This window comes from Vanacampus margaritifer, chromosome 16 (assembly GCF_051991255.1).
Source record: "Vanacampus margaritifer isolate UIUO_Vmar chromosome 16, RoL_Vmar_1.0, whole genome shotgun sequence".
Taxonomy (NCBI): Eukaryota; Metazoa; Chordata; class Actinopteri; order Syngnathiformes; family Syngnathidae; genus Vanacampus; species Vanacampus margaritifer.
In genome coordinates this window covers 3179490-3192880 of record NC_135447.1, presented here as the reverse complement: position 1 = coordinate 3192880, position 13391 = coordinate 3179490, and the positions used below count along the sequence as shown (strand labels likewise).

The window sequence follows — 13391 nt, the reverse complement described above, 5'->3', positions numbered from 1 at the left end:
AATAGAACACAATGAATCGTTGCAAAGCAGAGCGAGCGACCAGTAACTTGTTTACAAAGTTTATTCAGTGCATGTCGTGTTGAGTCCACAGCGGGAAGCAAACGCTTCCGTACTTCCCGTTGGCTCCCGCGGCCGCCATTGGCCCTTCAGGGCTCCGCCCGCCGCTTCCCATTGGTCCCATCACGAGTGTTCTGGTTTGACCCTAGTGGCTCACTGGCGCCCCCCCGGCGAGCGTAAACGTCGAGAGAAACCTCAGCATGCTGCTACGAGGGCAGAGGTCAGCGAGCGAGCGCTCATGCGGCAAGACAAGCGGGGACAAAGTAACAAAGCAACAAAGAAGAACTCGACAAGCACGTTTGTGGAGAAGTTGGCGTGCGAATGCGGAAAAGCTGACGCGAGACTTCAATGCTGTAGAGTTCACGGAAATGGAAGACGTGTGGAATTGGAGGGGACAAACGCTACTCGTAAAAGAACAACAATCGCTCAAATGCTAACACTTGCGATGCTAACGTAGCAAAATAGTGAGTGAGCAAATGTCCTGAGTGGGTTGAACAGTTTGAAGTTGGAATGCTTTGATTTGGGTTGAGAAATGTGTCGGATGTCTCCATTCTTTCGGCAGTTTGGGCATGGGAAATGTGAAATGTTGCAAAAATGGGCAATTCTTCAAACGCCCAAAATGGCTGCCAAGATGTCGTGAATGGAAAAGTTTTGTGTGCCAAGGATTCTCTTGTGAAAAGCGGGGCCGGCTTGTAAACATGAATGGCGCGTGTGCACAGCGTTTGTGGTCAATGCGTTGCCTTGCTAACGGCTACAAACATGGCCGCCACCAGCTCCTTGTAAACATGGCCGCCTGTTTCCTAGCGACAGCCTGCTTTCCTCTTTGGTTGCGTGCTCAGTCTGTCGGCTGATTGTCTTTCCGTGTCTGCGTGTGGCTGTGTCGGGGATCGCGGGGAGTCCGTTTACATTTCTCCAAATGAAGCTCCTCAACTCATTCCACTGCTTGCTTGGCACCAAGCTGAGCACAAAAATGACAGATAACAGAAGATAAGCATCCCCCCCCCCCACCACTCCAAAAAAATGCCGGTATTTGAAAGCCCCCAAAAGGTTTATATTTAGCTCTAGATGCTACAAGATAGCAGCAAAGCACTACTTTTGTCTGAATTTGCTCCTCAAGCTCTAGTTGCTCAACACGCAAACAAGCGGACGAGAGCTTCCGCCCCAAAATTGGCGTTCCCCCAAAAAGTTTTTCAATTGCTTGTAGATGCCTGAAGATGGTGGCAAAGCACTACCTTTGTCCAAATAAAGCTCCTCAATTCACATCAACAGGTGCCAATTGTTGGCAGATTTTCTTAGGCAATCAATCAGTTATTGCTTTATTTATTTATTTGTGATATTTTGTGGTAATTCCCTTTCCCCAAATTTCACATTTATTTTCATGGCAATTGCAATTTAATGATTTTTTTTAAAAAAATTCCAATTGCAATTGACATCATCTCAAAAATTGTCAATAGATGCCACAAGTTGGCGCTAAATTTGTCTGAATTCACTCAACATCGTTTTTTGGGCACAAAGATGTTGCATGATGATCCCAAAAACAGCAAATCATGGAAGAGGCTCCCCAAAAAATATCTGCCAGGAATTGACACCAGCCCAAAAATGTTTAGAACCGCCTCAAGATGGCACCATAGCTCTACTTTTGTGTAAATGAAGCGCCTCAATTGACTTCAGCGTGGTTTCTTGGCACCAAAATGGCACAAAATAAGCAGGGGAAAAAAAAATGCTAATTGACATCAGCCAAAAACACTTTTCAAAAATATTATGGAAGTTGGTTTCTAAAATCCAACCTACAAATATGTGGAGGAAAAACAACATTTTCAAAAGGACTTTTTTGGAAACTATCTCGGTCTACTGAGTAAAAAATTCCTTCTCTAGTGAAACAAAATGAGCCGATGATTCCCAACACAGCCCAAGTGTGCGTGTGGTGTGAGTGAGTTGGGGGCTCGGTCGGTGGTTAGTGAGGTTGATCGGGGGGGGGGGGGGTTGTCGGGTGGGGGGTTGGGGGCTAGGACAGGTCGTTGTTGCTAGGCGACTTCCCTCCGTTGAGCAAAGCCGAAGCGCTGCGACTTTTGGTCGGCGTGCCGCTGCCCGAGCGCGACAACTCGGTCAAGTCGTGAAGGGACGGCTCTCTGTACATGGCCACTGCGCACACACACACACACACACACACACACACACACACACACACACACACACATAAGCAGTTAACTTTTTTTTTTTCATGAAGCCAGTGCACTAATCATAACAAAGCAATATCCTTCATAGGAAATCATGTAAATTCAATGATTCTGTTCCCGATACTCAGATATCACATTTTTTGTTTTAGTACGGACCATTTTCAGCTGTACAAATACTGAATAATAACTTGTTTTTGTTTTTTGTTTTGTTTTGCTGTCAAACATGAACAGTTCACAAATCTGTTTAGAACTGTGGGGCGGGGGGGAAAGTTTTTTGCAACATGGCCCTGGTTGATCTCTTATACTCTGCTGCCACCTTCTGGCAGTTTTTTTGTAATAACTACCATTGCTTTAAACATTTCCTTCAGTTCAGAGGCTGCATCAAAGCCTTCTGTATGCTCTAGCATTTAAAAAAAAAAAACATAAAAGACGTATAAATATGTTTTTGGGAGTTTTGAATGAGTTAAACTAACACTGCTTACTGCATATTTGTTCCAACACTGGAAAAGTAACACTGGCCAGTGCTGAGTACGCTAACCATTCACAGTAGTGAGACTTTGTGTTACCTTTGAGCGGCTTGGGAATGAAGTGGGCGGCGGCCTTGTTCTTCTTCACGTGGTTGCCCTTCATGATAGCGCCCTCCTTGTTGAGTCCCAGGTACCAGGCCCGGCCCGAGGCCTGCTGGCGGTACTGCATGGACGAGTAGGTCACGTAGTAGTTCTCAAACACCGACTCTTTGAACTTGCACTCGGGCGTGAAGTGTTCCTGCGGAAGGAAGGAAGGGCGCAGCCGTCACGTGGCGGCTGGCGCGTGGCGGGGGGGCGCGTACAGCAAAGTGACCCCCCCCCTCCCCCTCCCCTCCCCGCCCCGCCTAGAGGTGCTGACGTTTGCCTTTCCTCTTTCCCGCGTCTCCATGGCGACCGGCTACCCCCCCGGAATACTGAGTGCATGCTGAGGATGCCGGCGCGCTTGCCGGGGGAAACGGCAACATTTGTACGAATGTTTGCGTGACGTGTGTGTAGATGTGTAAATGTGTGTATATTCGAGCGTGTGTGTGTGTGTGTGTGTGTGTGTGTGTGTGTGTGTGTGTGTGTGTGTGTGTACATACGGAGGTGTAGAGGAAGCCTTCGCTGTTCATGGCCAGGTAGAGTTTGGTTTGGACGCCCTGGATGGCGACCACACGTAGTCCCACGGGGATCAGATTGAAAACGGCTGTTGACACACGCACGCACGAACACACACACACACCAATTTGTGAGCGTGCACGTCGTATTTGGAGCATTTTTGTGATGTCCATGACCGCGAGGTCCATGAACTAGTACCTTCTTTGAACTCACTAGTAGGACAGTTTGCTGGACCAGCGCATTTTACTGCTCACGTTTTGACTTGACTTTGAGTCAACTCTGAAATGTGGTCAGTACTTACTGGCTGGTTTTCTGGGTCACCAGAACCCCCCCCCCCCCCCAAAAAAAAAAACAAAACTGCACCTTTCAGAGTGGCCTTTTATTGTGGGCAGTCTAAGGCACACCTGTGCACTCGTCATGGTGTCTAATCAGCATCTTGATATGGCACACCTGTGAGGTGGGATGGATTATCTGGGCAAAGGAGAAGTGCTCACTATTGCAGATTGAGATCCATATTTGAGAGAAATGCTGACGTGGAAGACATTTGAGTTCATCTCATAAAAAATGGCAGCAAAAACAAATGTCTTGCATTTATATATTTTTATTTATTTATTTATGTATGTATTTTTTTAGGCCATTGCTGATTTCGAAATATAGCAAAATTCAAAATAAAAGAACTTATTTTTTGCTCACTTCATTCCTAAATAATAATGATATGAGGGAGGGTTAAATATCATTATCTTTTGTTGTAATATGTCTTGTAAATAAGAAAAAAGAAAATAAAAGCGGCAATTTGAAAGGAGCGATTATGACACGGAACGAAGATTGTGTCTTTTTGAGCGCCCGTCGTCTTTGCTCGGTGCTGCGTTGGTGCGCGCGCTGACCGTAAGCGGCGTCTTCTTCTTTGGTTCCGTCGATGGTGCCATCTGGGCCGAGCTGCAGCTGGAAGCCTTGCCGACTGGACAGTCGCGTCACGATGCCCTTCAGCTGCGGCTCTGATCGGCGCAAACAAAAAAAAAAAAAAAAAAAAACAGTCACCGCTTCCAATCTTGTTGCTCTTTTGTTTTCTCTTCTTGATATTTTGGAATCGTTGCCAGCGCATACAAACCGGATCAAAAATCTTAAGTGCAGTTGAAAAGGAGCTAGAATGGACTTTTTGCACATTTGGATCTTAACTCATTCACTGCCATTGACGGCTATTGACGTCCAAAATTTATTTGAACCATTTCTATTAGTTTAACATTTTTTCCACTATTGTTAACAAGAGTATGAAATGTAGATTTTTTTTTTTTTTTTTTACATTTAGAACAGAAATAAAAATTATAATTAATCATGAGTTATCTATTAAAGTCATGCGATTAATTACAATAAAAAGATTAATTGCCTGACGCGATTTAAAAAAAAGAAAAGATTATTAAAAAATTTGGAGCGTCAGGCGATTACATTTTTTTATCGTAATTAATTGCATGACTTCACGAGTTAACTCACAATTAATCAAAAATGTTATATCCGTTCTAAATGTACAAAAAAAAAAATCTTTTTTTTCATACTCTTGTTCACAAAAGTGGAAAAAATGTTAAACTAATAGAAATAGTTAAAAATAATATTTGACGTCTGTAATCGTCAATGGCAGTGAATGAGTTAATGACTGTAATGCTCTTCTGACTGGACTCTCTCACGCAGAACATCTCAGTCAGCTGTAGAATCGATTTCAAAATTCTGCCACTGGTTGTTGGTCCTGACTGCCGGTTAGAAACCATCTCAGGTCATGCCAGTAGCGACGGACGCCATCTGGACCATCAAGGTTCCATTTTTTTCATCAATGTCCCATGTTTGATGCTGGTTTTGCTGGTATATTTATAAATATCGAATATATGATGATTCAGCTGCTGTTAAGTGCTAAGTTCAGGGCCGGCTCTAGTCTAATGGGATACAGGGCCGGGCCACCCCAATATTTTGAAAACGATCATACAAAATTGCCTTTTCATATTTTACAATACGATATATTTTCAAAGTCATTCTAATATATATAAACTATTTCCAGTTGCTTGATTGACCGATTTTGCCATGCCACACAAACAAACAACAGATTGGTCGCCATTCATGGTCAGGGCATGTGTGGACACGCAATGGATTGGTCACGGGCAAACTCCACACACAGGGATGGTGCTATGCTGCAGCTAGGGGGCGCTATAGCCGGCTCAGAAATCGGTGTCGCTACAATTAAGCCCCTCCAGCCTTTTTGTTGATATTCAAAAATGTTTTGTCGGCCCCCTCACGTATGGGTCAAGGCCCCCTTTAGCGCCGGAACACAACAATTCGTGCCTATGCACACAAGAATTCCCCAAGGCAAGATCGGAACCCTAAACCTCAGAACTGCGGGCAACCATTGGCCAATCAAAAATGATATGATGATGATGACGGAGGTGATGAAGCTCACCTGGCGGCCTCCTCCTCTTCCTCTTCTTGCGGCCGCCAAACAAGTTGACGCGCGCGAAGACGTTCAATTTGCTGCCGACGCCGTCGTTGCCGCCGTCGTTGCCGCGGCACGCGTTTGCCTTCTCGCGTTCCCGCGCTTGACGCTTCTGGCGCATCAGCGAGCTGGCGATGGCCGCCGCGCGCGACATGTTGTCAAGGGAGGGGGTGCCGGTGGGGGGCCGAGGTGGGAGGGGGCCAGGCGAGGTGTTCACGGCCGGGAGGCGTCGGTGGCCGCCGCGCGCCCACACGTTCTCACGTCCATCGGCACGCTTCACGAATCCGGTAAAGACCCCCGACCCCCACCCCCCCCCCCAACCCTCAGCTACTCACACCACCGTTGCCCCCCCGCTCAGCCTGGTCGCCGTGGCGACGCCTCTCAGCCCGGATGACCTCCCCATCCGTGCATGTGCTCAGTCTGAAGGTGCATGTGAGAGAGTGCCTATGTGTGAGAATGTGTGAGTGCTCTGTTGATGTGTGGGCGTGACTGCATGCGAGAGTGTGTGTGTGTGTGTGAGTTGTGCTCTACTCAGTTATTTTGTGTGCATTTCTTCATGTGAGTTTGTACGTCGATCTGTCTTTGTGTTGGTGTGTGTGTTTGTGATGAAGCTGTTGCGTCAGCTGCAGTGACCCCCCCCCCCCCCCCGCACACACACCCAGCTGCCCCCCCAGTCCTTCTGTTTGTCAATGAAATGAAGCGGCGTTCATTAAAAAAAAAAAAAAGGCCACGTGCACGAATGAGTGAAGAAGATGAAGGAGCCTGCAGGAGTGTGTGGGAGGGGGGCATGTGGAGGGGAGGGGCCGTGCTGCTGTTTTGGTGCAGAGGTACTGCAAGAAGATCTCTGCAACACACTCTCTCGCACAACCCAACACTCACAAGAACACCGTCAAAACAACACTCGACTCATAAGCACATGCTATAATGAAACGTGCACGGTAACACACACGCATAGACAAACAAGACACACGTTTCCAGTTTCCTATTTTCTAATCTTGCCTAAATGTGACTCATAGCTTGTGGCGTCCACCAGAGGGAGCTGCTCCCACTCCGAAGCCACTTTGATCTCATCTCCCCATAGCGCCAATTTCGGAGCAGCAAGCGGCGGCTCGCGACTTGAAAATGTGGGAAGCGGCGGTGGCAAGAAGCCGCTGACAAAATGGCGGCGGCGCGCTGCTCTCTCTGACCTCGCCGCCGCCCCCTGTGAGGCTCCTGCTGGTACTGCAGCGCTTGCTGTGCGCCCGTCAGCTTCCGGCAGAAACTCGCAGGAAATCAAGGCAAAGTCTGCTGGTAACGTACGGCATCAATAAACCATACATTTTGTTTTCCATCCGCCTCCGACAATCGACAGATGACATTCCCTGACATGGCACTAGCAACACGTGGGAGATGTTTGTACCCGTCCAACAAGCTCATTTTCAGAGACAACTTCTTCAAAGCATTACAATATTAATATTATATCAACAAAACCATGAAATCTAGTAGCTCATTGCTAACATATAGTATGAAATACCAACACAATTAGCATCAAGTTGTAACTCTTTGAACAAAAGCTACTAATTTTCAGGAGAGCTCAGTGCTGCCCGCCATCTTGTGGCACAAGGAGGTACTACACACAAGTTGCGCAACTTGAAATTTTGACTTCCTCACATCCTATCCTGTCAAATCTCATCAAAAACGATGGCTTAAAAATCCGCAATATAGCGGCTCCCCTGAAAACCCGATGAAAGCGTCCAACGAGAACTTTCTCCACTTTCTTCCACACACACACACACACACACACACACCCCCACTAGACCCGACTTGCCCAAAAATGATCCCGAGCTTCGAACTCGTCCCATCCGGCCTACCTGAGGTGGATCTGCGAAGAGGGAAGGTCATGCTGCGCCCGTGGAGCTCCGGAGCGTCTGTGCTCCTGGCATTTGCCAACTTCCCGTCGGACACTCGCGGACGTTGCGAGCGTTCGATTCTCTCCCGGGCTCCGGATCCATTAGGCCCGCCCGGCGGATCGTTACAGGACATTAGAGGCCATTAGGACTTCATCAATCTTTCATCTCCGCCTCGTCGGGACGGAGGCGGGATGCTTCCCAAATCTCGCCACCCGGACGCCCGTTCCGGGGAATCCCACCTGCGGCTTCTTTGCTCCCGGCCTTCCTTGTGCCAAAACTGCCTACTCACCCACAACGGCGCCCCCGACATGCAACGGCAACATCCTACGCCTGCCCCAGGGACCACCACACTGGAGGGGATTAGACGTACATAGACGCACTGTAAAAAGTAATTTACTTGGAAAAAAGCTAGTCAAGTTTTTGCACTCAGAAATTCAAAGTAAATTTTACCAGTTTATTCCCCCCCAAAAAAGCTACTCAAGGGTTGAGGAACGAAACCAGCAACTTTCAGGTTGGGAGACGCCACTCTACCACCTGAGCCATGTTGCTCCTGATGTGGGTTAGCATATTAATGGTGTCAAGTGCAATCCTTGTACCTCCATGAGACCAGTTTTTGGTCTCATTTTGGACACACCAGCAATGCAGTATAGCGGCAAACAGCAAGAGTGGCATGGCTCAGGTGGCAGAGTGGCGTCTCCCAAGCTGAAGGTCATGAGTTTGTTCATCACCGCTTGATTAACTGGAAAAAAACACACACAAAAAACTGGTAAAATGTACTCAAATTCTCTCGTCAAATTTCCTGTACTAGAAGTTCTGAGTGAAAAAAACGGGTTTTTCTTATCACACGCATACACACAAACACATATGTACAAAAACACACAAACACATTTATGCACTAAACACATACATTAACATACACAAATATACACACATCAACACACGCTCTTGCTAACATCAAAAACACACACACACACACACAGCCAGTTAATGGCGTTGCCTGCATCCATCCCATAATAGGCCAGATTCCATATCAGCCACTCTCGGGCTGCCGTCCATTATCCCGTCACGCCACTTGCTGTTGAAACGCAAAAGTGCTGAAGCGAGGCGGAGGAAAACGTCCGCTCAGCAACTTCCGAACAGTCGCACACTCAAACTACACGCGAAAGTTGAGCGGAAGACAAACACACGTTTGTCACTTGCCGCGCATCCTCAAATTCAACAATTTCGATGATGTCATGGAAGCGTGAAATGTCAACAATTTCATGGCAAAGTGAAGCACGTCGAGTTCTTGACGGTGGACGCTGACCCCAACTTACGCACCCACACACAGAGTAAACACACACACACGGGCGCGTGTGTGTGTTTGTACTTTGACTTGAAGCGCAGCAGATTGAAGATGGCGGCCGTGCATCTGGTGCTGTTGTTGCTAACGTTTGGGGTCCGGGCCGGCGACGCTGACGACGTGGACGCAAACGCGCGTGAGTGACGGGATGGCGACGGGGGAGGGACGGAATTCTGTAGCTCACGCCTGACCTCTGACCTCCTCTTTCGAGCGCCTCACCTTTAGGCTTCCTCCAGCTGTCACTCGTCAACGTCGGAGGCGGGAGGGTCTTCGCTAGCGCAAAAAAAAGTTCTTTTAGGCACCTGCTTTATAAAAAGGGGAAGCCATCCTTAAACATTTCTTGACAATAATGTGACCTCAATAGACATTCTGATTAATATTACATTTGTGGAACGTGAGTTAAGCAGCAAAATCCAGCCGTTTTTATCCATCTCAGGGGGCGGCCATTTTGCCACTTGCTCTCGACTGAAGATGACATCACAGTTGATGAGGGCTCAGGCAACGACCAATCACAGCTCACCTGTTTTCTGAAGCTCAGCTGTGATTGGTTGTATCCTTGAGACAGCAAGTGACAAAATGGCCGCCTTCTGATGTTGATAAAAACTGCTGGATTTTGCTGCTTAACTCACATTCCACTAACACAATATTAACCAAAATATATTTAGACTAGTGGGGCTGCATGGAATACATTATTGTCAATTAAAAAAAAAATTGGGGGGGGGGGGGTGGGTTGGTTTTGTTGTTACCAACGTGTTTTGCTCATCCAAGTTGGCTGGAACAACTTTTACTCAGATGGACCAATCAGACTGCGGCGTGTTGATCTAACTTTTCTGTCCTTTCCTTTCTCAACCAAACACATTTCAAATTGATACAACACACATTCAAAAGCACACAAACATTCACTTAAATACACACTGACACATACACATAGAGAAACAAACACAAACCAACACACACACACGGGCGAAATTGCTAAATTTGAAATAACTTGGAATGTGATTGGTTGAAACAAAAAAAAAAATCATTTAGGCAGATTAGATCGACATAGCAACACTCGGATGCTGAATTGTGATTGGCCAACAACAAATGTGTGAATTGAGCCGGTGGGAGGGCTGTGGTCTGCAGGCGGCGTGCGGCTGTCGCGGCTGTCGCGGCGGGCGGCGTCCGACGTGCTCAGGCGTCATCGGCGCTACAATGGCAACCCGTTCGAGGAGATGAGGGCCGGCAATCTGGAGCGGGAATGCCAGGAGGAAACGTGCGACTTCGAGGAGGCCCGCGAGATCTTTGAGGACGAGACCAAAACGGTGCGCACGCACACGTAACGTGCTGAATAATGTGCATTATCATCATGCAGGATCGTGTGAAATCACGCATTCCGTCTCATCATATATAATCACGTTGGATTATGAATTATAACTTAATTTTGGTGTAACTCTCGTCACTATTGTGAGTAATTCCACTGTTGACCACTAGACGGCGGCACACTCTTGACTTTGCAATTGTATCAAGTTGAAAGAAGAATAAAACCGGAAGTATTTCTGTACAGCTGTGATTTTGCTGAATGTTTGATGTTTGTATTTGAGAAATGTTGTCCTTTCAGATGGAATTCTGGGCCGGATACGTCGGTAAGCCTCTCTTAATCGTGTGTGTGTTTCTTAATAAGTGTGTCTGTGTTCATGAGTGTGTATGTTTGCTAATGTGTGTGTGTTTGCGGAAAGACGGCGACCAGTGCAAGCCGCCCCCCTGCCAGAATGGCGGCGTCTGTAAAGATGGCGTCAACTCGTACGTGTGCTGGTGTGACACAAGGTTTACGGGAAAGAACTGCGAGATCGGTGAGTGTGGCCAGCAAACACACGCACACGCGCCTCTGCTTTGGTAGACAGCACACGTGCATGTGCAAAAACGCGCCATTTTGATCACTGTGGCATGGCGAGCAATGGCGGAGGCACGTGGTTGCACCTGTGGCCGTCTACAAAAATGCCAAAAGAAAACTGAAAGAAAATCGTTCACACTTCGATCACAATTTGTGCCGTGCATGATGATGGAGCTTTTTGTGTTTCCCTGGCAGAGGTATCCAAGCAGTGTTTGGTCAACAATGGCGGCTGTTCTCACTTCTGCACCATGAAGTCAAATGGCATCCACTGCAGCTGCGCACTCGGCTACAAGCTCGCTGCCGACCTCGCCACTTGCGAGGTCACAGGTGAAACGCCACGCACACGCAAACATACACGATCAGAACACACACGCAAGTGGAGGTGTGTGCGGCGGTAAGCATCCGGGCGTTCGTGCAGGCGAGTTCAGCTGCGGCGCCGCGTCCGGCCCGACGCCGCGCTCGTCCAACCGGACCGACGGCATCCACCTTCACGATGACGTCATCCAGGACGAGTGGCTGGACTACGAGTACGGGGACAAGCCGCAGCAAAGCGGCAACACCTCCGAGGCGTCCCGGGTCAGAAGGGGGGCCGGCGATCTGCCGCCATCGCAGCCGTCGTGGCGCTCCTTCTTCCCCACGCTGCCCACCATCACGGCGGAGGAGAACAGCGACCAGAGGATCGTGGGCGGCTACGAGGCCAAAGCGAGAGACTTTCCCTGGCAGGTATGACCTCACGCGCACCCGTCCGTAGTCGCCACCCCCACCGCTGACCGCGGCGCTCCCGCAGGCGGCGCTGATCTCGCACAAGGCCAGGCTAACGCAGACCATTGCGGAACCGTTCTGTGGCGGCTCGCTGATCAGCGACCTTTGGGTGATCACGGCGGCGCACTGCATCGTCCAGGCCCGGATGGACGGACAGACGTTCTTTGTGCGACTGGGTGAGCCACCGACATCGTGATGAAAACGCCGCCAACGAGTCCGTGGGCGCCGGTCGTGAGTGGCAACAACGTTTGGCTTTTGAGAATATAGCGGGAGGAAGTGGGAATTCCCAGAGAAAACACACCCAGAAACATCCCCCTTATGGCAAAACACAACAAAATGGCAAAATACAGGCTGGGGTTGATGACAAAATCACAGAATCAACACCACACAATAACAGAAGGCCAGAGATGTTGATTTCATGGATTTCATGGCTATACAACCAGTGTTTAGTGTTTATTTCTAAGTGAAAATTTAAGACCCCACCTTTTCTTCATTTTTTTGCAATTCTTTTTTGCCTTTTTTATTATTGAATTCTGGCATTTTTGGCAATTTTATGCTCATTTTCTGCTTTTCCTTTCGTCTCTCTTTTTCTGTTTTAATTTTAAATTTAAATTGAATATTTAATTAATCATTTTTTCCCAATCATATTTTTATTTAAAGAATATCTTATCTAAAAACTAAAAATAAATATGTTTAAAAAATATTAATTTCTACTAAAAAAGAGATCCACAGGGAGCCACAAGAGACGGACTAAAGAGCCACATGTGGCCCCAGAGCTGCAGGTTGCAAACCCCTGGCCTAAAAGTACGTTCACACGTACTTGCTAGTCAAAAAGGGAACAAATTCAAGACTCGAGAAGAAAAAAACAATCAGTGAAAATCGGCACGTAACGGCACACCCTAGTGGCAGTGCGTAGAATGACGGCGCTGTGGACTCTGCCGCAGGAGAGCACGACGTGGCGGAGCACGAGGGTCCAGAGCGGGACCACGAGGTGGCCCAGGAGCTGGTCCACAAGTTGTACAAGTTTGAAAAGTCACGCTTCAACCACGACGTGGCGCTGCTCAAGCTAGCCGTGGCAGTGGAGATGTCGGCGCAGCGCCGGCCCGTCTGCCTGGGACCCAGAGCCTTCACGGAGAGCCTCCTGCGGGAGGCGGCCACCTCGGTGGTGAGCGGCTGGGGTCGCGTGCGCGACGGGGGGCTGCAGTCGACCACGCTTCGCCGGCTGGATGTTCCCTTAGTGGACCGCGGCGTCTGCAAGGACAGCAGCGAGCACCGCATCACTTCCTTCATGTTCTGCGCCGGCTTCCGTGACCGCAAGGAGGACGCGTGCCAGGGGGACAGCGGGGGGCCGCACGTCACCCGCCACCACGGCGTCTGGTTCCTGACGGGCATCATCAGCTGGGGCGAGGGCTGCGCCGAAGTCGGCAAGTACGGCGTCTACACGCGCATCTCGCGCTACTATGGTTGGATCAGCAACACCACCGGTGTCCGTACGTACTCGTGAACACCCGGTACGTCCGCTTCCTCTTCTGCCAGCAGCCGCTTCCTCTTCTGCCAGCAGCCGCTTCCTGTTCTTCCTCTGAACAGCCACTTCCTGTTTGTCGTCTTTGAGCAGTCACTTCCTGTTCTATCAATATGAAACATTTCAAACAATAAAGACGCACGAATTTGTTGGCTCATCGATAGCAACCAGG

General features: G+C 48.7%; 2 protein-coding genes across 2 annotated transcripts; one reads left to right on the top strand and one right to left on the bottom strand.

The window, feature by feature from the left end:
- Positions 1-43: 43 nt before the first annotated feature.
- Positions 44-9492, bottom strand: LOC144035806 (fibroblast growth factor 13-like). The gene is made up of 6 exons (XM_077545756.1): positions 9282-9492; positions 5799-8070; positions 4243-4353; positions 3343-3446; positions 2801-2999; positions 44-2199 (listed from the first exon to the last, which is right to left on the bottom strand). The coding sequence occupies exons 2-6, from the start codon at positions 5983-5985 to the stop codon at positions 2063-2065; spliced, it is 738 nt and encodes a 245-aa protein (XP_077401882.1). The 5' UTR covers positions 5986-8070; positions 9282-9492; the 3' UTR covers positions 44-2062.
- Positions 9040-13386, top strand: LOC144035803 (coagulation factor IX-like). The gene is made up of 8 exons (XM_077545750.1): positions 9040-9198; positions 10188-10366; positions 10663-10687; positions 10781-10894; positions 11131-11262; positions 11354-11658; positions 11723-11873; positions 12642-13386. Exons 1-8 carry the CDS (start codon positions 9117-9119, stop codon positions 13199-13201), a joined length of 1548 nt encoding a protein of 515 aa, XP_077401876.1. The 5' UTR covers positions 9040-9116; the 3' UTR covers positions 13202-13386.
- Positions 13387-13391: the final 5 nt, after the last annotated feature.

What these genes read in the sequence shown, in the direction of transcription:
- LOC144035806 (XM_077545756.1), bottom strand. Translation starts at nt 5,985, where the DNA reads ATGTCGCGCGCGGCGGCCATCGCCAGCTCGCTGATGCGCCAGAAGCGT. An exon ending in AGAAGAAGACGCCGCTTACG is followed by an intron (nt 3,447 to 4,242) that starts GTCAGCGCGCGC and finishes GTGTGTCAACAG; the next exon opens with CCGTTTTCAATCTGATCCCC. An exon ending in AAGGCTTCCTCTACACCTCC is followed by an intron (nt 3,000 to 3,342) that starts GTATGTACACAC and finishes TTCCTTCCGCAG; the next exon opens with GAACACTTCACGCCCGAGTG.
- LOC144035803 (XM_077545750.1), top strand. Translation starts at nt 9,117, where the DNA reads ATGGCGGCCGTGCATCTGGTGCTGTTGTTGCTAACGTTTGGGGTCCGG. An exon ending in CGCCACTTGCGAGGTCACAG is followed by an intron (nt 11,263 to 11,353) that starts GTGAAACGCCAC and finishes GCGTTCGTGCAG; the next exon opens with GCGAGTTCAGCTGCGGCGCC. An exon ending in GACGTTCTTTGTGCGACTGG is followed by an intron (nt 11,874 to 12,641) that starts GTGAGCCACCGA and finishes ACTCTGCCGCAG; the next exon opens with GAGAGCACGACGTGGCGGAG.